Consider the following 24,752-nt stretch of genomic DNA (forward strand, 5'->3'; position numbering starts at 1 on the left):
ATGAATGAAAATATTCAAATAAAAATTATAGTATCTTAAACTGAAACAAAGAGCCTACTAATCAATACATGTGAGATGTAGCCAAATGATGCCTAGAAAAAAATTTATATCCTACAATGCATTTATTAAAAATTAGGAAAAGATGAAAAATAAAAGAAACACGCTTTTTACAATTTGAGAACGTTAAAAAATACTCAAAGCAGAAAAAATGAATTAAGAAAGAGGAAATTATTAGTCAACAAAAAATAAAGTTGATTTAAAAAAAAATTGGTTGAAAAGACTTATCAAAGTGACAAGCCCTGGCAAATACGGTAAAGGGAAAAAAATGGATACACAAATATCAGTGATAGGAAGAGAAGGAATATAAATGATTGAAACTGATCTAAGGAGTAGTAAATTATATACCAGGTCTGCACAAGCCTGAAAACAAAACCAGTTAAGAATAGAACAAAAAATAAAATTATAGGCGAATCTCACAAAGTTCAAAAAATTCTAAATACAAAATTTCATAGTTGAATACAGCAATACATTAAAACATCAATTAAAATTTGTGACAGGAATGCAAGGGAAGTTCAACATGAGGCAATCTACCAACCTTGTATTTGTGTCTGGGGATACAGGATGAGTTTTATGTATTTTTCTGCCTAACTCTAATAAAATAATAGGAATGGAGTAAAAATGGAGTAAAAAGGGATCCATCCCATCAGGACAAAAGAAAGGGAAGAGAGATCAGTAAATGGAAAGTTTAATAAATACTTAGAAGATGAAAAACAAATAATTAATTTAGCAGTATATTATAGGAACCATAGTGTAAAGGGTGAGTGAAAAAGAAAGGGATGTGAAGAACTGATTATTCCTTCCAAAAAATAAAAACAAGTAAAAACCCCAGAGATTCTTAGGACTAGGAAATGCCAAGTACAGACAACATCACATAGAATGCAATTATTTATATCCTCCTTCTTATCCCAATACCCTTACCCCAACATACACAACCCTAAGCACATAACACTGACAACCAAGCTGCTTCTGTGAACATCTACGATTAATTCTTTGGATAAATTAAGTAAGCCACCTGGGACTTAAAATAAAGGGATAGAAAAAGGGGTGAGGCTGAAAACTAGGAGATTAACATAATGCTTCAACCACCAGAAATGCCTAAAGTTACATGTCTACCCCCAAGGCAGGTAATTTCAAAATTTAGTCTCAGAATGGCCCTGAAGAATAGAAACACACATATATTTGGGCACCTGTTAGCAAAAGAGCCCACTTTCTTACCTAATATCCTAACATAATTTTGTCATCAGGCCCACCCACGCATAAAAAATTCGTAATCAGCCTTTCAATGCCTTACCCTTAACCACAAAGAGAACCAAAGACTCCCAGATAAACAAGGAAAGACTCCAGGAAGAAAGCAAGAAACCAAAATAAGAAAAGAAACAAAAATCGACCAAGAGAAAACAATATTATAAAGGAAAAAAAACTTTTAAAACTTTTAATTTATATTCTCAGATTGAGAAGCTCCATATATCAAAAACAACAGGATACTACAAATTAAAACAAGATTTTTCCTTAGCAAAAATTTACCTGCAGTAGGTTAAAGTTTTACAACGTGTCTTCATTTCTAGAAATTGGAGCTATAAACCAAGATTATATCAAAACAGAGTAAAACTCAACAATAAAAATATAATAAAAAGTTCCAGCCAGGGGCACTGGCTCATGCCTGTAATCCCAGCACTTTGGGAAGCTGAGGCAGGTGGATAGCTTGAGCTCAGGAGTTCGAGGCCAGCCTGGGCAACACGGCAAAAACTCATCTTTACAAAAATTCAAAAAAGTACCTGGGTGTGGTGGCATGCACCTGTGGTCCCAGCTACTCAGGAGGCTGAGGTGGGAGGATTATTTGAGCCTGGGAGGCAGAGGCTGCAGTGAGCCAAGATCACGCCACTGTACTCCGACCTGGGTAACAGAGACCCAGGTCTCTGTTTTTGTCTCAAAAAACAAAAACAAAAACAAAACAAAACAAAACAAAAAAAAGACGAAAAGTTCCATAGTTTAAGTATACTTTGTCTCATTAATTTCAATCATGTATAAAGGTACATATGCATTTTCTACATAAATGTAATCACGGATTTTTCAAAATAAAAGGTCTATTTCTGTGTTTTAAAAAAAAAAAACAGAATAAATCCCTTAGAGCTTAATTTTTGCTATTAAGGTAACCAAATCCACCATTATCCTATTAAAAAAGTACAGCCACTCAGCTACAAAGATCGTAAGGCACAGCTACTAGCAGCTTTGAGAAATTATTCACAATCCTCTGAGCAACTACTATACTTCCAAATCTTACTTTCCCTCAGATAAAGAAATAGAGAATGCAGAGATCTTGGCCATTCCCTAATAAAATCTGTCCCATAATCCGTATTTGAAAACAAAAGTTAGAGCAAATTTTAATGTAATAAAAATTTTAGTAGTATGAAACCTTACATGTTTATCTTTCCTTTCTATAACATCTTGCTTCTGTTTGCATTTTTGAGATGCCTCCTTAATATCTGTTGCCTGTAAAATTAAACCAGAGGAAGAGGGACAGTTAGTTAAAAACTCATGCAAGCAAATTATATGGCCCTGTCCATTCAAATAGTTAACCCAGAACAATTTATTTCAAGCAAAATGCATAATTATCAACAAAATACCAACAGTTATTTCCAAGTCTATAAAAGGTTATTCCTAATATTAATAAACAGTTGCAGTAATACGCATGCATGTTCTTCTCTTTACATTTATCTTCCTGTCTTATTTCATCTGATCCTAAAATCAACCCTACAGGATAATCAGGACAAATATTACTGACTGGTAGGGATCAAAAGAGGCCAAGTAACCTGTATACATAGCTAAAAAAATGGAAACTAATTATAAAAAATCAGGTCTGATTTCAAATATAGAGTTCTATCATACCACATATGTTACCTCCTTGATATTTTTCATTAACACATAAAATACATACATGACATATTATAGACACATTATACATCATTAACACATATATATGTAATTCAAACATAGTAGAGAACAGGGCTATACAGAAAAGAATTAACATTATAGGCTAAGACTACTATTCTTGGAAAGGTTTGTTTGCAAGGTCAGTCCTTTGTTGTTGTCTGGAAACTTGGATTTTGGGAGTGTTTCTACCATTTCCTAACTGATAAGAGTGGCTCACTGTGCACGTCTATACAAACAATGTGGTTGATGTACAACATCTGCTTTCCTTCTTGCATTCTGGAAGTTGAGTACGTGCTGCTAGAATGCCTAGTTGCCCAACGCACATAAAAACCTTGGGTGCCGAGTCTGTAATGCTCTTCCCCTGTAGACAGGACTTTAAAAGTGTTGCCACAATTTGATGATGGAAGAATTAAGCACATTCTGTGTGACTTCTCTGGGGGAGGACCCCTAGAAGCTTGTGCCTGGTTTCTTCTAGACTTTGTCCTCAGGGCATTTTCCCTTTACTGACTGTTTTGCATCCTTTTGCTGTAATAAATCTTAGCTGTGAGTTCTCCTAGGAAATCCCATCTCTGGTGGATCTCTTATGCCAAGAGACAATAGTTTCTTCCCATAGAGGAAAACTAATTTTCTGATGCTAGTAACACTGATGTATGTATGCTTAAATCATACATGCTAATCATGTAAGATAAAGATTACTATTACTGTCCTCACCTGACTGAGGAGAATAAAACTCAGAGAGACTAAATGATTTGCTGAAGGTCAGACAGTTGAGTGAAGATTTAAAATACAAGTCTGTGTGACCCAAAAGGCTATGCCCTGTCCATAACACTGTATCACCTGCCTGGAATTTAAAAAAAAAAAAAAAAAAAAATTACAAGTGTTGGAAAAAGTTTTCTGCTGGAACAGAGTGAGCAAGAAGAAGAATAGCATGAATATTAAATAAAATTAACCATTGTGTTCCTGTTGCAAGGCTATGGGTGCTAATAACTACTTTTACTAGAGACTGACATAAGGTACCACTTCAGAATCCAGGATCACTTCTTTAGGAAAATAATTCTGAAACATCTTAGGCCATGCAGATTTTCACATAAATAAATTAGGCTCATGGATGTTTGACAATGAGCCTAATATAACAATAGCTGGGCTTCTGTTATAAATAGACAAAAGAAAGGGTTAAATATGTTTCCTTAATTAAGAGATTTGAAATTTATTATGTACATATTTTCCACTACAAAAGTAGTTTTGCAGTAACAGAAAATTCAAGAACCAAAAAAAAAAGCAATTACAAATTCACAACTTAACTACAACCATCATCAACATAACAATGACTGCCAACTATTAGTTTCATATCCTTGAGGAAGTTGTGTTATCACAGGTATTCAGTATCTTTAACAACAAAATGAGGGGACTTGTCTAGATAATATCTACAAGTCCTTTTCCCCCTAACATTTAAAATGACCAATGGCAACTCTCTTTCAGAATCAGACCTGATCAAGTCCTAAAACCTTTATCTGATCTTAGTAACTGTTTAATTTTCTGGACTTGAGTGCAATAATATTAACTCACTTTAACCTGTATTAGAATTAAGATATAGTGGAGCTTTTCTAACATGATAGTAGCAAAGTCAAAACTGTTGATTCATTTCCTCTGTTACAAAGTTTACTTTATATTCCTAGATAACGGCCTTTCTCACTCAGTAAGCATTGCTCAACATAGTATCTGGTACAATCTAGCTCAAGAAGTCATTTTTCTGACTTTCAGTAGCCTAAAAAGAGAAAGTACAATCACATCTCGAAATCAAAGAGCTCCACATAACTTCTTTTTTACAAACAAAAGATAAAACTTATATTATCAAACCTGCATAAATGGCAATCTTAAATTCAGTAATAAAAAACCCGGAGTAGCATATTCACATGAGAAGAAAACACGATGTTTAAAAATAGAGAAGATGCCTAAAAAAAAATACTGCTAAGTTTGTAACGCACTCTCTCCTAAATGATCTTTCAACACCAGAAATCATGTTTCACACAATTTTTTCCCAATAGCACTGCCAGGCTAAGATTCACCCTTTATGATCACTGACACCCATCTTCAAGCACAGTGACCAACATAGAGGTATACAGTCCACATCGAGGTATACAGTCCACATCGAGGTATACAGTCCACATCAAGGTATACAGTGAATGGTTTTCTGGTTTCATAGAATTAACCTATATATAGCATAAATTCCACTGGTCTAATTACAAATAATTCTACATACTTGAGCCAACTGACAATTGATATCAGAAATTCTTTTTTTAATTTTATTTTTAAATGTTTATCATATATATGTTTTGAGATAGGGCCTCGCTCTATCACCCACACTGGAGAGCAGTGACGCAATCTCAGCTCACTGCAACCTCTGCCTCATAGGCACAAGTGATCCTCCTGTCTCAGCCTCACGAGTAGCAGGGACTTATAGGCTTGCACTACCATGCCTGGACTAACTTTTTTGTATTTTTCATAGACACAGGATTTCACCATGTTGGCCAAGCTGGTCTTGAACTCCTGAGCTCAAATGATCTGCCCACCTCAGCCTCCCAAAATGCTGGGATTAGCATAAGCCACTGTGCCTAGCCATATCAGAGCTTCTTAAGTAGGGGTCAATATCTTGACTTCAGTGCACCCATGAATCTCCAAAATCTCATGCACAATTTTGGATCTGCCTATATTGTGTTATTTCAGAAGCAGGAATGTAAACAATTCTCAAATAATCTCTAGCTTCAAAATTCACCAAAGGTTTCTAGAAGCCATAGTCATAAAAAATATCTATTCTTTTAAAATACAGGGAATATTATTCTATTATATTACCTATTCCAAAAACATCAGATTTTCTATATTGCCCTCCTTCAAAAGGGTGTATAATTACAAAGCAGATATATAATATATTCACAAAAAAAGCTCAGTGTTTCCAGGAATACCACTATGAATCCTCTTGTAACTAAAAAAAAAAAAAAAACCGTATTTCACTTTTCTCTCTTTATATCTTGGAAGTCCTATAAAGCAGCAACACTTCAATAGTAACAAGTATGTCCTTGAAAGTCCTATGGTGGCAGAATTCCTGGTTAAAAAACTTAAGAAATGAAAGATACAAGAAACCCTTGAAAATATTTTCAAACACCTGCAAAATATTTTTATATTTGCTAAACTAAAATTCAGATAATCCAAAATTGAACCCAAAAAGTACCTTTTCTTTGATTCGAGCCTCCAAATTGTGACGCTCGTTTTCCATTTCTTCAATTCGACGTGTTATAGGAATCTGCCCTTCTTTGAGTTTTCTGACCTCTTCCTTCACTCGGTCACGAACTAGTTTTACTTCTTCATATTCCTGACGAACATTTTCATATTCCTTGCAAATAATTCAACAAACAGAAGTTAATGCCCTAGCTTAAACTAACACATATATTAAAAATCAAGATACAGGCAGAAACCAAATCTAAGAAAAGACTGTTTTGATATCAAAACAGGTTTATTAATATAAAATTTGTCCTCTGGGACAACTTCAGAAATAGTAAATACCAATGTAATGATTTAATAACAGTGTTGATAATCACTGAGCGTTTATGTCTATCACTAGTTCAGATTCTTGGATGTCCACCCTGTTCTCTGAAACATATCCTAATGGCTACGAAAATGTGACTTACCTCTAATCTGTCAATAAAGAAGAGATACAGGGATGTATAAAGAAGTAAAAGAAACTCAAGTATAAAGGGTAAAAATGAAAAAAAAACAAAGAACAAAATGAAAATGGGTCAAAAGAAAAACAAAAAGCAGCATGTAGGTGAAAGTGATGCCTGTCATGTCATAGGAGTATCTGTTAAAAAAAAATAAGTGGCACACTAAGACAACATTATATAAGTGTGAATGGGATGATGGTAAGAAAAGAAAAAATAAACAAACATACGAGTAAATCAAAAAAGAAGAAAAATGAAAAAAGCAAATCAATCTTAGAAAAAATAAGGAAAATCAACAGACAAAGTGAGAGAAGCAGTAATAATGGACACAGGATAAATGAAATTTAGAAAAACTGAAGAAAGGAAAATTTAAGAATCATGAGATGATGGAATAGGGTAGGGAAAAGGGGGAAGACAGAACAAGAATGCCACAAATACAGCCACATATTTTTTCAAGCAAGTAATAATTATTTCCATTCTAACTTTAGAACAAACACCACAAAACTTTTTTACCTATTTTGTTCTACCAATTATAAAGTAATGCAATGAGGGAACTGAATCTTTAACCCGAACTGTAGTCTTAATAAAATACACATTACACAATGATTAGAAATAACAGATTAGCTTCAGAAAAATTATAACACATATGAGTAGAAGATTACAGTTAAGACACATCAGCCACATCTGTAACTGAGGCTGATATTCGTGGCAAACCACAAGTAAATTCTCAGTGACCTGACCGAGGACACCCAAATATTTAATTTTCTGATCATTAACATCTATAAAAAAAAGATCAAAGAACTAGCTCTTGAGGACTAAAATCTGGAAGAATTAAGAGCACTGTGTTAATTATTATTTATTAAACAATAAAAATGAGCACACAGCTAATGTAATAAACTAGTAAAAGAAAGCCTGGTGTGGTAGCTCATGCCTGTAATCCCAGTACTTTGGGAGGCAGAACGAGGCAGATCACCTGAGGTAAGGAGCTCAAGACCAGCCTGGCCAGCACGGTGAGACCCTGTCTCTACTAAAAACACACACAAAAAAAGTTAGCCAGGTGTGGTGGCACATACCTATAATCCCAACTACTGGGAAGCTGAGGCAGGATAACTGCTTGAACGCAGGAGGCAGAGGTTGCAGCGAGCCAAGATTGCACCACTGTACCCCAGCATGGGAGAAAGAGCAAGACTCCGTCTCAAAAAAAAGACATGGGTGAGCAGTTCCAAGATGGCCGAATAGGAACCACTCCAGGCTACAGCTTTCAGCGTGAGCAACACAGAAGATGGGTGATTTCGACATTTCCAACTGAGGTACCAGGGTCATCTCACTGGGATGTATCAGACAGTGGGTGCTAGACAGTGGATGCAGGCCACCGAGCAAGAGCCAAAGCAGGACGAGGCATCGCCTCACCCGGGAAGCACAAGGGGTAAGGGAATTCCCTTTCCTAGCCAAGGGAAAACGTGACACACAGCACCTGGAAAATCAGGTCACTCCCACCCTAATACTGTGCTTTTCCAAGGGTCTTAGCAAAAGGCACACCAGGATATTATATCCCACACCTGGCTCGAAAGGTCCCACACCCACGGGGCCTCCCTCATGGCTAGCACAGCAGTCTGAGATCTAACTGCAAGGCACCAGCGAGGCTGGGGGAGGGGCGCCCGCCATTGCTGAGGCTTGAGAAGGTAAACAGATCCGCCAGGAAGTTCAAACTGGGTGAAGCCCACCACACATCAAGGAGGCCTGCATGCCTCTGTAGACTCCACCTCTGGGAACAGGGCATAGCCAAACAAAAGGCAGCAGAAACCTCTGCAGATATAAATCTCCCTGTCTGACAGCTTAGAAGAGAGTAGTGGTTCTTCCAGCATGGAGTTTGAGATCTGAAAACGGACAAACTGCCTCCTCAAGTGGGTCCCTGACCCCCGAGTAGCCTAACCAGAAGGCATCCCCCAGTAGGGGCAGACACCTTACAAGGCCAGGTACCCCTGTAAGACGAAGCTTCCAGAGGAACGATCAGCAGCAACATTTGCTGTTCAGCAATCTTCACTCTTCTGCTGCCTCTGCTACTGACACCCAGGCAAACAGGGTCTGGAGTGGACCTCGAGTAAACTCCAACAGACCTGCAGCTGAGGGTCCTGACTGTTAGACGGAAAACTAACAAACACAAAGGACATCCACACCAAAACCCCATCTGTACGTCACCATCATCAAAAACCAAAGGTAGATAAAACCACAAAGATGGGGAAAAAACAGAGCAGAAACCTGAAAATTCTAAAAATCAGAGCATCTCTCCCCCTTCAAAGGAACGTAGCTCCTCACCAGAAATGGAACAAAGCTGGATGGAGAATGACTTTGATGAGTTGAGAGAAGAAGGCTTCAGAAGATCAAAGCTCTCTGAGCTAAAAGAAGAAGTTCGAACCCATCGCAAATAAGCTAAAAACCTTGAAAAAAGATTAGAGGAATGGCTAACTAGAATAACCAATGTAGAGAAGTCCTTAAAAGACCTGATAGAGCTGAAAACCATGGCAAGAGAACTACATGACAAATGCACAAGCTTCAGTAACCGATTTGATCAACTGGAAGAAAGGGTATCAGGGACTGAAGATCAAATTAATGAAATAAAGCCAGAAGAGAAGTTTAGAGAAAAAAGAGTAAAAAGAAACGAACAAAGTCTCCAAGAAATATGGGACTATGTGAAAAGACCAAATCTACGTCTGATTGGTGTACCCGAAAGTGACGGGGAGAATGGAAACAAGCTGGAAAACACTCTGCAGGATATTATCCAGGAGCACTTACCCGACCTAGCAAGGAAGGTCAACATTCAAATTCAGGAAATACAGAGACTGCCACAAAGATACTCCTGGAGAAGAGCAACTTCAAAACACATAATTGTCAGATTCAACAAAGTTGAAATGAAGGAAAAAATGTTAAGGTCAGTCAGAGGGAAAGGTCAGGTTACCCACAAAGGGAAGCCCATCAGACTTACAGCGAATCTCTCAGCAGAAACTCTACAAGCCAGAAGACAGTGGGGGCCAATTTCAACATTCTTAAAGAAAATAATTTCCACTCCAGAATTTCATATCCAGCCAAACTAAGCTTCACAAGTGAAGGAGAAATAAAATCCTTTACAGACAAGCAAATGCTGAGAGATTTTGTCATCACCAGGCCTGCCTCACAAGAACTCCTGAAGGAAGCACTAAACAAGGAAAGGAACAACCGGTACCACTCACTGCAAAAACATGTCAAAATGTAAAGATCATCGATGCTAGGAAGAAACTGCTTCAACTAACGAGCAAAATAACCAGCTAACGTCATAATGACAGGATCAAATTCAAACTTAACAATATTAACCTTAAATGTAAATGGGCTAAATGTTCCAATTAAAAGACACAGACAGGCAAATTGGATAAAGAGTCAAGACTTATCAGTCTGCTGTATTCAGGAGACCCATCTCACATGCAGAGACACACACAGGCTCAAAATAAAGGGATAGAGGAAGATCTACCAAGCAAATGAAAAACAAAAAAAGGCAGGGGTTGCAATCCTAGTCTCTGATAAAACAGACTTTAAACCATCAAAGATCAAAACAGACAAAGAAGGCCATTACATAATGGTAAAGGGATCAATTCAACAGGAAGAGCTAACTATCCTAAATATATATGCACCCAATATAGGAGCACCCAGATTCATAAAGCAAGTCCTTAGAGACTTACAAAGAGACTGAGACTCTGCCACAAGAATAATGGGAGATTTTAACACCCCACTGTCAACATTAGACAGATCCATGAGACAGAAAGCTAACAAAGATATCCAGGAATTGAACTCAGCTCTGCACCAAGCGGACCTAATAGACATCTATAGAACTCTCCACCCCAAATAAACAGAATTTACATTCTTCTCAGCAACACATCACACTTATTCCAAAACAGACCACATAGTTGGAAGTAAAGCACTCCTCAGCTAATGTAAAAGAACAGAAATTGTAACAAATTGTCTCTCAGACCACAGTGCAATCAAACTAAAACTCAGGATTAAGAAACTCACTCAAAACCACTCAACTACATGGAAACTCAACAACCTGCTCCTGAATGACTACTGGGTACATAACGAAATGAAGGCAGAAATAAAGATGTTCTTTGAAACCAATGAGAACAAAAATACAACATACCAGAATCTCTGGGACACATTTAAAGCAGTGTGTAGAGGGAAATTTATAGCACTAAATGCCCACAAGAGAAAGCAGGAAAGATCTAAAATTGACACCCTAACATCACAATTACAAGAACTAGAGAAGCAAGAGAAAACACATTCAAAAGCTAGCAGAAGGCAAGAAATAACTAAGATCAGAGCAGAACTGAAGGAGATAGAGACACAAAAAACCCTTCAAAAAATCAATCAATCCAGGAGCTGGCTTTTTGAACAGATCAACAAAATTGACATACCGCTAGCAAGACTAATAAAGAACAGAGAAGAATCAAATAGATGCAATAAAAAATGATAAAGGGAATATCACCACCGACCTCACAGAAATACAAACTACCATCAGAGAATACTATAAACACCTCTATGCAAATAAACTAGAAAACCTAGAAGAAATGGATACATTCCTGGACACATACACTATCCCAAGACTCAACCAGGAAGAAGTTGAATCCCTGAATAGACCAATAACAGGCTCTGAAATTGAGGCAATAATTAAGAGCCTATCAACCAAAAAAGTTCAGGACCAGACGGATTCACAGCCAAATTCTACCAGAGGTACAAGCAAGATCTGGTACCATTCCTTCTGAAATTATTCCAGTCAACAGAAAAAGAGGGAATCCTCCTTAACTCATTTTATGAGGCCAGCATCATCCTGATACCAAAGCCTGGCAGAAACGCAACAAAAAAAGAGCATTTTAGACCAACATCCCCGATGAACGTTGAGGCAAAAATCCTCAATAAAATACTGGCAAATCGAATCCAGCAGCACATCAAAAAACTTATCCACCATGATCAAGTGGGCTTCATCCCTGGGATGCAAGGCTGGTTCAACACACGCAAATCAATAAACATAATCCAGCATATAAACAGAACCAAAGACAAAAAACCACATGATTATCTCAAAACATGGAGAAAAGGCCTTTGACAAAATTCAACAGTCCTTCAGGCTAAAAACTCTCAATAAATTCAGTGCTGATGGAACGTGTCTCAAAATAATAAGAGCTATTTATGACAAACCCACAGCCAGTATCACACTGAATAGGCAAAACCTGGAAGCATTCCCTTTGAAAACTGGCACATTACAGGGATGCCCTTTCTCATCACTCCTATTCAACACAGTATTTGAAGTTCTGGCTAGGGCAATCAGGCAGGAGAAAAAAATAAAGGGTATTCAATTAGGAAAAGAGGAAGTCAAATTGTCCCTGTTTGCAGATGACGATTGTATATTTAGAAAATCCCATCGTCTCAGCCCAAAATCTTCTTAAGCTGATAAGGAACTTCAGCAAAGTCTCAGGATACAAAAATCAATGTGCAAAAGTCACTAGCATTCTTTTTTTTTTTTTTTTTTTTTTTTTTTTTTTTTTTTTTTTTTTGAGGCGGAGTCTCGCTCTGTCGCCGGGACTGGAGTGCAGTGGCCGGATCTCAGCTCACTGCAAGCTCCGCCTCCCGGGTTTACACCATTCTCCTGCCTCAGCCTCCCGAGTAGCTGGGACTACAGGCGCCCGCCACTTCGCCGGCTAGTTTTTTTGTATTTTTAGTAGAGATGGGGTTTCACTGTGTTAGCCAGGATGGTCTCGATCTCCTGACCTCGTGATCCGCCCGTCTCGGCCTCCCAAAGTGCTGGGATTACAGGCTTGAGCCACCGGGCCCGGCCAAAAGTCACTAGCATTCTTATACACCACTAACAGACAAACAGAGAGCCAAATCAGGAGTGAACTCCCATTCACAACTGCTTCAAAGAGAATAAAATACTTAGGAATCCAACTTACAAGGGATGTGAAGGACCTCTTCAAGGAGAACTACAAACCACTGCTCAATGAAATAAAAGAGGACACAAACAAATAGAAGAACATTCCATGCTCATGGATAGGAAGAATCAATATCATGAAAATGGCCATATTGCCCAAAGTAATTTATAGATTCAATGCCATTCCCATTAAGTTACCAATGACTTTCTTCACAGAATTGGAAAAAACTACTTTAAAGTTCATAGGGAACCAAAAAAGAGCCCCGAATTGCCAAGACAATACTAAGCCAAAAGAACAAAGCTGGAGGCATCACACTACTTGACTTCAAACTATACTACAAAACCCCAGTAACCAAAACAGCATGGTACCTGGTACTAAAACAGAGATATAGACCAATGGAACAGAACAGAGGCCTCAGAAATAATACCACACATCTACAACCATCTGATCTTTGACAAACCTGACAAAAACAAGAAATAGGGAAAGGATTTCCTATTTAATAAATGGTGCTGGGAAAACTGGCTAGCCATATGTAGAAAGCTGAAACTGGATCCCTTCCTTACATCTTATACAAAAATTAATTCAAGATGGATTAGAGACTTAAATGTAATCCTAAAACCATAAAAGCCCTAGAAGAAAACCTAGGCAATACCATTCAGGACATAGGCATAGGCAAGGACTTCATGTCTAAAACACCAAAAGCCAATGGCAACAAAAGCCAAAATTGACAAATGGGATCTCATTAAACTAAAGAGCTTATGTATGGCAAAAGAAACTACCATCAGAGTGAACAGGCAACCTACAGAATGGGAGAAAATTTTTGCAATCTACTCATCTGACAGAGGGCTAATATCCAGAACCTACAAAGAAGTCAAACAAATTTACAAGAAAAAAAAATACAATTCCATCAAAAAGTGAGCAAAGGCTATGAACAGACACTTCTCAAAAGAAGACATTTATGCAGCCAACAGATACATGAAAAAATGGTCATCATCCCTCGCCATCACAGAAATGCAAATCAAAACCACAATGAGATACCATCTCACACCAGTTAGAATGGCAATCATTAAAAAGTCAGGAAATAACAAGTGCTGGAGAGGATGAGGAGAAATAGAAACACTTTTACACTGTTGGTGGGACTGTAAACTAGTTCAACCATCATGGAAGACAGTGTGGTGATTCCTCAAGGATCTAGAACCAGAAATACCATTTGACCCAGCCATCCCATTACTGGGTATATACCCAAAGGATTATAAATCATGCTGCTATAAAGACACATGCACACGTATGTTTATTGTGACACTATTCACAACAGCAAATACTTGGAACCAACCCAAATGTCCATCAATGACAGACTGGATTAAGAAAATGTGGCACATATACACCATGGAATACTATGCAGCCATAAAAAAGGAGTCCTTTGTGGGGACACGGATGCAGCTGGAAACCATCATTCTCAGCAAACTATTGGAAGAACAGAAAACCAAACACCGCATGTTCTCACTCGTAGGTGGGAACTGAACAATGAGAACACCTGGACACAGGAAGGGAGACGTCACATACGGGGGTTTGTCATGGGGTCGGGGGAGGGGGGAGGGGGAGGGATCGCATTAGGAGATATACCTAATGTAAATGAGTTAATGGGTGCAGCACACCAACATGGCACATGTATACATATGTAACAAACCTGCAGGTTGTGCACACGTACCCTAGAACTTAAAGTATAATAAAAAATTAAGAAAAAAAAAGACATGAATTTTATTGTGTATAACATATAAACCCAAAAATGAAAAAGAAGCACCTAACTTGAATACACAGTAACTAATACTGTCATCATAATTACTCTGCTACTTAAAGAAACACCTATTTTTCCTCCAGAAATTATGACTCACCACCCATGGCCTTTTTGCTTCAAGCATCTCAATTAAATCTAAATGTCGCTTCCTTTCGTAGAATCTCTCCACATCTTGTTTATATCTTTCATTCCTCTGAACCATTTTCTGTAGATATTCAGTTTTCTCTTTGCATGAGGTCTACAATAAATATATGTTGAACAATCATTTTAACAGAAAAATGACAACAGGTCACATCTTCTAACAATGAAAAATAAACAACGATAGCAAAATTTCACAATAGAGAATTCACAGGAGTTCTTAAGAACTATGTAGACTCCAGGTTGGACAACAGTGAGACCCCGTCTCAACAAAACCCCTAAAACCTGTGTAAAAGCAACATTCCCACCCAAGTTCTGGTCTAGGGTCTACAATTTATTAGTCCTAACTGTAATGAAGCCCTGCCACATCTGAGCCTGGGCTCTTCTTCCCCAAATATCTGCTGCATCCACTTGAAGGGTAGAAGCAATTCACTTAATATAGATGAAAGCTAAACAAAAGCTGTAAAAGTGATACACAAATGAATAGTAGTATTACTAGGATTAGTATGTTAAATGAACACTCATGACTGAAAGGTCTTAGAAACGAGATGAAAGAAAGCTAAGAATTAGCCTTTATGTTGTGAATTAATAAATACAAAGATGTACTCAGAACCTAGCAAAATATATGCTTGTATGCTTGTTTTCTTTCAAAGGATAGTCGAGAGTGTAGGTGAGTGTTTCAAGTGGAAGTATTTGATCGCTTGACATAGAGAAAGGTAAAAGAACAGAATATCTGAAGATAAAATAACTATAAAAAGCTCAGGTGGACAAAGGTAAAAAATAACATTTAATTATAGTAAAATATATATTATTAAGTACAGAAAGTCGTACTTTGAGAGAAAGCAATTGGTTACAAGATTTCTATGCTTATTTCCTGGGTGACACAGCTAACCCCTGTGACACAATGTGCCTGAACCTACACATGTATCCCTGAATCTAAAATTAAAAACAAACAAACAAAAAAAAAACACATTTCCTTTTTCTTTTTTTTGAGATGGAGTTTCACTCTTGTTGCCCAGGCTGGAGTGTAATGGTGTTCTCCGCTCACTCCAACCTCCGTCTCCCAGGTTCAAATGATTTTCCTGCCTCAGCCTCCCAAGTAGCTGGGATTACAGATTACAGGCGCCCACCACCACGCCCGCTTATTTTTGTATTTTTAGTAGAGACAGGGTTTCACCATGTTGGCCAGGCTGGTCTCAAACTCCTGACCTCAGATGATCCACCTGCGTTGGCCTCCTGAAGTACTAGGATGACAGGTGTGAGCCACCACACCCAGCCAGATTTCCTTTTTTTTGAGACAGGGTCTCGCTCTGTCACCCAGGCTGGAATGCAGTGGTGCAATCACAACTCACTGCAACCTTGACCTCCTTGGCTCAAGCAATCTTCCCACCTCAGCCTCCCAAGTGCTGGAAATACAGGCATGCGCCACCATGTCTGGCTAACTTTTGTTATTTCTTTTCATGTAGAGACAGGGTCTCCCTGTTGCCCAGGCTGGTCTCAAACTCCTGAACTCAAGCGATTCTCCCGCCTCAGTCTCCCAAAGTACTGGGATTGCAGGTCTGAGCCACCATACCCAGACTAATAATTTCTTATTATGAAAATTTACTGTATTTATTTTAGTTGCTGGGATGTAGAAAAAAGATACATTAAATAAAACACCTTTACGAAGGATATGCTATAAAAGTACATTTTTATGTTTATTAATGGTGAAAATAACCAACAACATTCCAACTAAATGTGTAATTCTCTTCCAAAGTCTACCCTCAGATGACTGAAAAAAATACATGAGAGAACTGGTTCAACAAAAGTGCCATATTAAGTGGCACATGGTATCTCTTCTATTACTGAAAGCCTTACACAGTGTCTGACACATAGTAGGTGTTTAATAGATACTGAATGAATGAAAGAATACTGTAACTTCCTGAGATAATTTTTTAAATAATATTGTTATTGGTTCCTTAAAAATTCAATTAATAATATGTATCTGCTGAAATAGTCAACCTTTTCAAACTTCATATTATCAGATCCATTCTCACTCTGTCACTTTAACTGATATTAGCAGTACAATTCTAAGTGAAAATAAACCAAATACGAATTGACTCAATGAATCAATACTACTACTCTCTCTCCCATGTTTTGAGATACAGAAATCAATAAGAAACAATACAAATGAGCTGCCTATTTTAAAGTACCTCGAGTTGTTTTTCTTTCTCCCTGAAGTTTTTGAGTTCACAGTGATATCTGTGCATTTCTGGGGGACCAATTGACTTTTCAGTGGCTTCGAGGAGTTCAATTTTGCTGAGTTTAGCAAATTCTCCAACTTTGTCCTAGAGCACAAAAATTAAATATTAGCAACTATCATTCATTTACAAATATCTTCAAAATGTATTTCACCCAATGCTTACACTTGTCAAGGTGAAACTCATTAAGAAAAACCTTTGAGATATAAACCTTCTGTGCATTATTCTTTAGAATAATGAAGATAAACTTAGGGTATAAATTGTTATCTTTTTGATCATCTTTAAAAATTTTCTGCGCCAATATTTCAAGGTTGAAATGTTTACATATGTATAATAAAAGTTTGGGAATAAAAGAACACATACTCTGAAGATGAAAATGATCACTGTTTATTACATACCAGTCGAAATGTTAGAGGGTTTAAAAAGAAAAAAAAGGCAATTTCAAACATCTACTTCTGGAGATAATCTGACATCAGCTGATAAGTGTTAAAATAAATAAAAAGCTTTTTAATGTTTAAGTTTTATTTAATTTGCACATTATGAAATCATCATTATGTTTCTAAAGAAAAAAGAAATTAACCAATAAGTACTAGTTAACTAGTAAATGCTGTCACTAGACAGCATTCAAAGTCAAATTTAAGAGGTAATACGACTAACATTTAACATACATTATCAGCATTTTTTATTTTTAATAAACAAACTATAACATGATTTTAGAAGGTATACTTATAGGCATTTTATTATATCAAATATTTTGTAGACTCAAATATATCAAATATTACATACGTATAATATCTACAAACAAAAACATTGACTAAAAAGTTGTTCATTAACAGCATTTTAAGGGTCTACAAATAGAAGCACATAGCTATCTGAGCTACTCTCTGAACTTAAAAAATAATACTTTACTTCAAAACACTCTAATTTAGACTTTTTTTACTAATTGAAATTTTCCAAATTACTACAAATTAATAACATTATACTCTAAGTGATGAAATGCTACCTTTACAAAGAACTGTAAGAGTGCCATGTTCAATTTAAATAATATCCCTTCTATGGCATAGAAAGGAAACACTATACACAAAATTTTCCCATCTTTACATTTATTTCTGTCATACCTGAGGGAGAAACTGGCAAAGATTCCCCACTTGAATATTTAAGGCTGCAACTTGCTCTTCCACTACTCTCTGGGTTGTAGATTTTTTGTTGATGAACCAAAAGGACTGATTTTTTGCCACATCAATCTCACGGGTGATTACAAGATTTCCAGAAGCCCTGAACCTAATTAAAAAATAATTTAAGAATCTTTACATTCAAAATATATACATTAGTTTAGAGATAAAATTTCCGAAATTCTCTTGCACCAAAGGTGCCAGATAGTATTATTATTATGATTTTTATTCCTTTTGATATTTTGGCCCCTTCCAAGAAGGAAACTTCGGCATTTTATTAGTCATAATACCATAACTGACCACATGAGCTACTTGCTCAACATTCAAAATTATTTAAACAGTTAAAATTAAAGCAAATGTGAATAATAATTCATAAACACTACTAGAGGAGTCACACATGTGCAGCTGTTGATCCTTCAATTATTATGCTATTCTTTAATCACATGCGTTGACTGCAATTCAAAATGTGTTAGTATATTAAAGGATACAGCAGTTAAACATTGAAACTCCCCCTGCTTAGAAAACGTATGAATGAAAACTGACTCTTAGGCATTTCTGGAAATAAAAACTACCCATACAGGTAGTCCATGGATTCCTCACCACGTACTTGACTCTGAATTCAGAGAGGATTACCTCAGATGGATATAAAGGAACATTAAGCAATATAGAATCTGAAAGAAGGGTATTTACTTATTTCTTGCTTTTAGAAGTACTACTGCTCCACACCTCCCATCTATTCATCTTCTTCACTGGGATTCAGCAGCATGTAGTAGAAAGATAAATTATTGGTATCCAATCGCTAAGTGACAATAATAACTTATAAATGTTGTATATATAGATTACATTGTAATCAGACCACTTGAAACAGTAAGATTGTAGGACTTTAAAGGAAGTAGTTTTAAACTTTCATTTCCAGCAGAATGACTAATAAAGTACCCTTACTGATCCTCCTGCTGTAAACAACTAAAAATAATAAAATATTAAAATATCTTCATAAATCAATTTATCAGTTAGCATGAAAGTAAGGAATTCTGGCTAACATCCTAGTATAGGTGAAAACTCAGAGTGGAAAAATAAAATTGGCTTTCATCTTGAAGGCATTCGCTCATCAAGTGATCTTGAGGATTCATTTTCATGATCTGCTGGTAGAGGACAAAAATAGACAAAGCCCACAGCTATCCAAGGTGGAGAGTCCAATAGAAAGCCATACCTAAGCAATACACCCTTGCTGTAAGGGTAAACTAGAAATACTTCATTGCTACCACCACAAGCTGAGAATTCTGTACACTGTGATTCTGAATTGAAAGTATTCAATGGTCTCTGGCAGAAGTTAATAATTTACTCTGCTGGAATCTATGTTATCTTAAAATAATTAACACAGATAAAGTTCTAAGAAGAGTAGTTCACTACAAACACACACACAAGGAAACAAAGCATCAAGAACACTAGCAGAAATAACATAATGCAGAATCATAAATGAAAAATTTGAAAGGTATTTGGATGACTAAGAAAGCATAATATGTCTAATAAGAATTCTAGGACAGGAGACAGAGAATGGGTCAATGGCAATATTTAAAGAAATAATAAATAAGAACTTTCCAAAACTGATGAAAGACACCAAACCATAGGTTTAAGAGTGTCATTAAAATCAAGTAAATAAAAAATAAACCCACACCTAAATATATATGAAACTAAAACACTTAAAAAAAAGAAATGAGTTTACAAGCATCTCAGAAAAAGAGAATGATTACTATCAAATAAACTAAGATCAGATTCACATCAGAAGACAACAATGAGAAAAAGAGAATGATTGCTATCAAATAAACTGAGATTAGATTCACATCAGAAGACAACAATGGGGCCAGATGTGGTGGCTCATGCCTGTAATCTCAGTATTCTGGAAGGTCAAGGTGGGAGGATCACCTGAGCCTAGGAGTTTAAGAGCTGTCTAAGCAACATAGTGAGTGAGACCCCATTCTCTACAAAAAATAGTAATAATAAAAAAAGCCGGGCATGGTGGTGAGTGCCTGTAGGCTGAGGCAGGAGGATCACTTGAACCAGGGAGGTCAAAGATGCAGTAAGTCATGATCATGACAGGGTGAGACCCTGTCACCGAAACAAAAACAAAAACAACAAGACAACAATGATATTATATTTTACTGTGAATATGAGAAAAGAGACCTGTCAATATAGAATGTTATATCCATGAAACACATCTTTTAAGATTTAGAGCAAAATAATATCATTTTCAGATTAAAAACTGAGTGTTTCAACAGAAAACTCACATAAAAGAAAACTTTACAGAATATCCTTTTGGCAGAAAGTGATCCCAGAAAGAAAATCAGAAATGGAAGAAGGAATGAAAAGCAAAACAGAAATATCTGAGGTAATTCTAAATAAACATTGACAGCATAATTAATATATTATATTAATAATAATGTTTTGAGGAGTTTTAAAAAGAGAGAAATTTAAAAGCATGTAAGTTCAGAAAAGTTATTAAGAAGAAAGTACTGTAAAATCTTTGTTTAGCAGCAAGACAGATATTAAGTCTGAACTCCAATAAGTATTCCTGCTAAAATTCCAGTAACCACTTAAACAAAAGATTGCATAATTTCCAAGACAAAGGAGAAGGAAAAATGAAACAAATATCCAACAAAAATAAGAAAGAAAAGAAATGCTTAAGAGTGTGAAAAATAAAAAGCAGAGAATAAGACAGTAAAAATAAGTTCAAACATATATTTGTAAATTGATTATATGCTTTACTTAAAAGATTCCAGAAAAAATAACACAGCTCTACCAGTTTAAATGAGATAACAAAAGATATTAAAAACATGAAAAGAATGAAAAAAGACAACTAGAAAAATACTGGGGGAAAAAAAAACTGCTAACTACATTAATGGTAAACTAAATGGACTTTAAGGCAAAAGAAAGAGGTCAGTATCTAACAATAGAAAGTTGAATTCACCAGGAAGATAAACAATTTTAATCTTAGATGCAACTAATAATGTCCTAGAAATACATAAGGCAAAAATTGACAGGACAAGGATAATTAACAAATCTGCATAGAGGAATAGTGTAATACACCTTTGTCAGTAATCAAGGTATCAATCGGACAACTGAAATCAGCAAAAATATAGAAGATGTGACAATATAACTAATAAACTTGCACTAATGGACAAATACAGAACACTGCAGGTATCTGCAAAAGAAAACTTATTCTTTCAGTCAAAGCACAATTACAAAAGTTCACTACAAAAAGAAAGAAATTTCAAAGGATTAGTAACATAAAACCAGTATCTCTATATATTTAACTTCACTACAATCAAAGTGGAAACCAATACCAAAAAATAAGAAAATCACTACATTAGAATTAGAAACAACTTGTAATTATGAACTCAAAGAAAATATTCAGAACTGAAAAACAGTAAATACTATATACTAAAATTTGAGAGATAGAGCTAAAGCAGTAAATGGGATATTTTTAAACTTAACTGTTCATATTAAGGTAAACAAGACTAAAATTAGTGCAATAAATATTCACTTCAAAAAATGAGAATCAGTAAAGAATAGAAATTAATGAAATAGAAAACCATGATATAAGACAAATGCAGAAGTTGGTTCATCGAAAAAAACTACTAAAATTGACAATTCAATTTTTAGAAGACAAATACTGTTTTATATAAAATAATACACATATAATAAACTGATAAGAGGATGATATTCATGTCAATAAAATTTAAAACTAAGAAGAATGGGAAAATCCTTTATGAAGTATAAATAATCACAGTGATACAAGAATAAACAGAAAAATCTAAGCAACCGATTGCTATAAATAAATGAAATCAGCAGTTAGAAAAAAATAAAACAGTATAGTTAGAAAAAAAAGCTAGATGATTTTTTTTGCAAGACCCCCTACAATTCACATCAGATTATTTTTAACAGTAAGATTAACCAAACATTCAAACCACCAGTATCTTTCACAAACAAAATACAGATGTCAAAATCCTAAATAAAATACTAGAAAACCAATCTAGCAATGCATCAAAAAAACTACGACCAAACTGGGTTATTCTAAGAATGCAAAATTGAGCAAACATCAGGGAATTAATTAATTCTTCAACTTAAATGATATAACCAACTCAATAAATACTAATAAACTCTTTGTTCTCAATTTACTTGACCTATCAGCAGTATCACACACAGGTGATAGACAACTGACTTCTCCTGAAGTTGTTTCAAGTACTGGTTTCTAAGTACTGTATTCTCCTGACTCACCAGCCAATTCTCAGTTTCCTTTCCTAGGTTTCTCTATGTTCTATCTCTAAACGATGCACTGTAGCAGATACGTTCTTAGAACTCTTATTCGTTTTATCTATCTCTGCTTCACTGGTGATTTAATCCATCATAATAATAATGATTTCCCAAATGTGTTATCTTCAGCCCAGACTTCTCCAGGAATGACAGGTTTATATATCTAACTGCCCACTAAAAACATTTCTACCTGAATCTCAGACCTTTTTGTATGTGTGTGGAGATGGAGTCTCGCTATGTTGCCCAGGTTGGTGGAATTCCTGAGTTCAAGCAATCCTCCCGCCTCTGCCTCCCTAAGTGTTGGGATTACAGGTATGAGTTACCGTGCCCAGCTCTGCCCGAGTATCTACTAGGCATCTCAAACTTTACCATGTTTGATTATGAAAAGTTCCTTTTTTAAAAAAACATTTTAACATATCTGAAATTGGGATGCACATTTCAAACTATCTGTGCTAGTTTAATTTTAATTGGAAGCTACAAGTGGTGGCATCTTAGTTCAACGATGTATGATCTACCACCAAAACCTTGTACAGTAGGTCTGTCTACCTCAGTTAATGGAAACTCTACCCTTAATCATGCCAGACACCTTGGAGTCCTCCCTGATGCCTTGTTCCTTCTCCCATACCCTGTATATAATTCATAAGCGAATCATAATATAATTCATAAGCAAATCATAAGCTACCATCATCTCTCATAGGGTTGTTCTATTAGTCACTTAACTGATATTCTTGCTTTTGCCTTTGCTCTCTTAAAGTTTACTTTCCATACAGCAACCCAATCTGGTTAAACTTTTTAAGTTACATCACATCATTCCTCTGCTAAAAACCAGGTGGCTTTATGGCTTATGCAAAATAAATGCCAAGTCCTTACAATGAATACAGGCTTTACTTTCTGATATTTTCACAGCTTATCTTTTACTATTCTCCTCCTTCAATGTGATCCAGTCACTGTGGGTACCACTTTAGAGCCCTGGCATTTGCAAATCTCCATACCTGAAACACTATTTCCCCATTTATCTCCATGCTCATTACCTTCCCTCCTTCAGGTCTTTGCTTAAATGCTATCTTCTCAGTGAGATCTTTCCTGATCAGGCTATTCAAAATTGTAAAACTCCACTGTCACTCCTATCCTCCTTTTCTGCTTTATTTTTCTATGTAGCACTTATCACCACCTAACATAATATGTATTTTACTTATCTAACGGTCCGTCCTTATGCCCCAACTACAAATTCCATGAGGGAAGAGTATCCCCAATGTATAGGTACTCAATAAATATCTGGAAAATGACTACATAAATACATGCCAGAGATTATTCTAGCCACCATTCTACTCAAGGAATACATGGCCAGTTAGTACATTTGTTTAATAGCAATAATTTCAACAACTAATGATGAGCTGTTTTACATTTGGTACTCTCAAGGCCATGTGAACCTTCGTGGAAAAAGTGCTTGACATTTATACACTTAAATTTTATTTATGTGTAGGGTGTTAGGTAAAGCTCTAAATTTACCTTTAAAACATTAACAGATAATTATCACAGCTCAATTTGAATAATTTACACTATGATACTGTGATATACAGGTTGAGTATCCCTAGTCCAAAAATCTGAAATGCTCCAAAATACAAAGCTTCCTGCGTGCCAACATGACATTCAATGGTAATGGTCATTGGGGTGTTTCATATTTCAGATTTTCAGATTGGGGATGTTGAACCGATACGTGTAACGCAAATATTCTAAACTCAAAACAAATCCAAAATCCAAAACACTTCTGGTCCCAAGCATTGCAGATAAGGGATACTCAACCTGTATAAAGAAATATGTAGGCTGGGTATGGTGGCTCGCGCCTGTAATCCTAGCACTTTGGGAGGCCGAGGCGGGCAGATCACTTGAGGTCAGGAGTTCAAGATCAGCCTGGCCAACAGGGCAAAACCCCGTCTCTACTAAAAATACAAAAAGTAGCCAGGCGTGGTGGTGGGTGCCTGTAATCCCAGCTACCTGGAAGGCTGAAGTGGAAGAATCGCTTGAGCCCAGGAAACAGAGATTGCTGTGAGCCGAGATGGCGCCACTGCACTCCAACCTGGGCGACAGTGACACTCCATTTCAAAAAAAATGGAAAAAAATGTAGTTAGTCTCTGTCCTCAATTCCTGACACATAACTCCTAATCCCTTGGAATTTCCTAGGTGAAAAATGTGTCTTTTTCTAATGAGGCAACTCTTGGTGGGCTTCTGGATGTAGGGTGGTCACGAGAAAGATAAAGCCATGAACAGAAGCTTAGAACCTTCAGCCCCATCAACCTACCCCCAAACCTCTGGGAAGGGAAGCAGGACTAGAGATTGAGTTTCTATTATACCCATGCGATGAAGTCTCCATAAAATTCCCTGAACCACGGGTTTCAGAGAGCTCCCAGGTTGAGGAACACATCCATATGCTGGGAAAGTCTGGA

General features: G+C 36.4%; 1 protein-coding gene across 3 annotated transcripts in view; it reads right to left on the bottom strand.

Annotated features, from left to right (window-relative positions):
- The window catches only part of SMC5 (structural maintenance of chromosomes 5), a 103,831-nt gene that overhangs the window by 66,385 nt on the left and 12,694 nt on the right, over positions 1 to 24,752 (bottom strand). For all 3 annotated transcript variants that reach the window (XM_033237120.1, XM_033237119.1, XM_033237117.1), the window contains exons 4-8: positions 17,944 to 18,106; positions 16,778 to 16,912; positions 14,545 to 14,685; positions 6,218 to 6,379; positions 2,479 to 2,550 (exon numbers count right to left, since the gene is read on the bottom strand). In XM_033237120.1, the coding sequence (XP_033093011.1) occupies positions 2,479 to 2,550; positions 6,218 to 6,379; positions 14,545 to 14,685; positions 16,778 to 16,912; positions 17,944 to 18,106 (673 nt within the window). The remainder of the gene's footprint in view (positions 1 to 2,478; positions 2,551 to 6,217; positions 6,380 to 14,544; positions 14,686 to 16,777; positions 16,913 to 17,943; positions 18,107 to 24,752) is intronic.

The sequence above is a fragment of the Trachypithecus francoisi genome, unplaced genomic scaffold (assembly GCF_009764315.1).
Source record: "Trachypithecus francoisi isolate TF-2019V2 unplaced genomic scaffold, Tfra_2.0 Lachesis_group16, whole genome shotgun sequence".
Lineage (NCBI taxonomy): Eukaryota > Metazoa > Chordata > Mammalia > Primates > Cercopithecidae > Trachypithecus > Trachypithecus francoisi.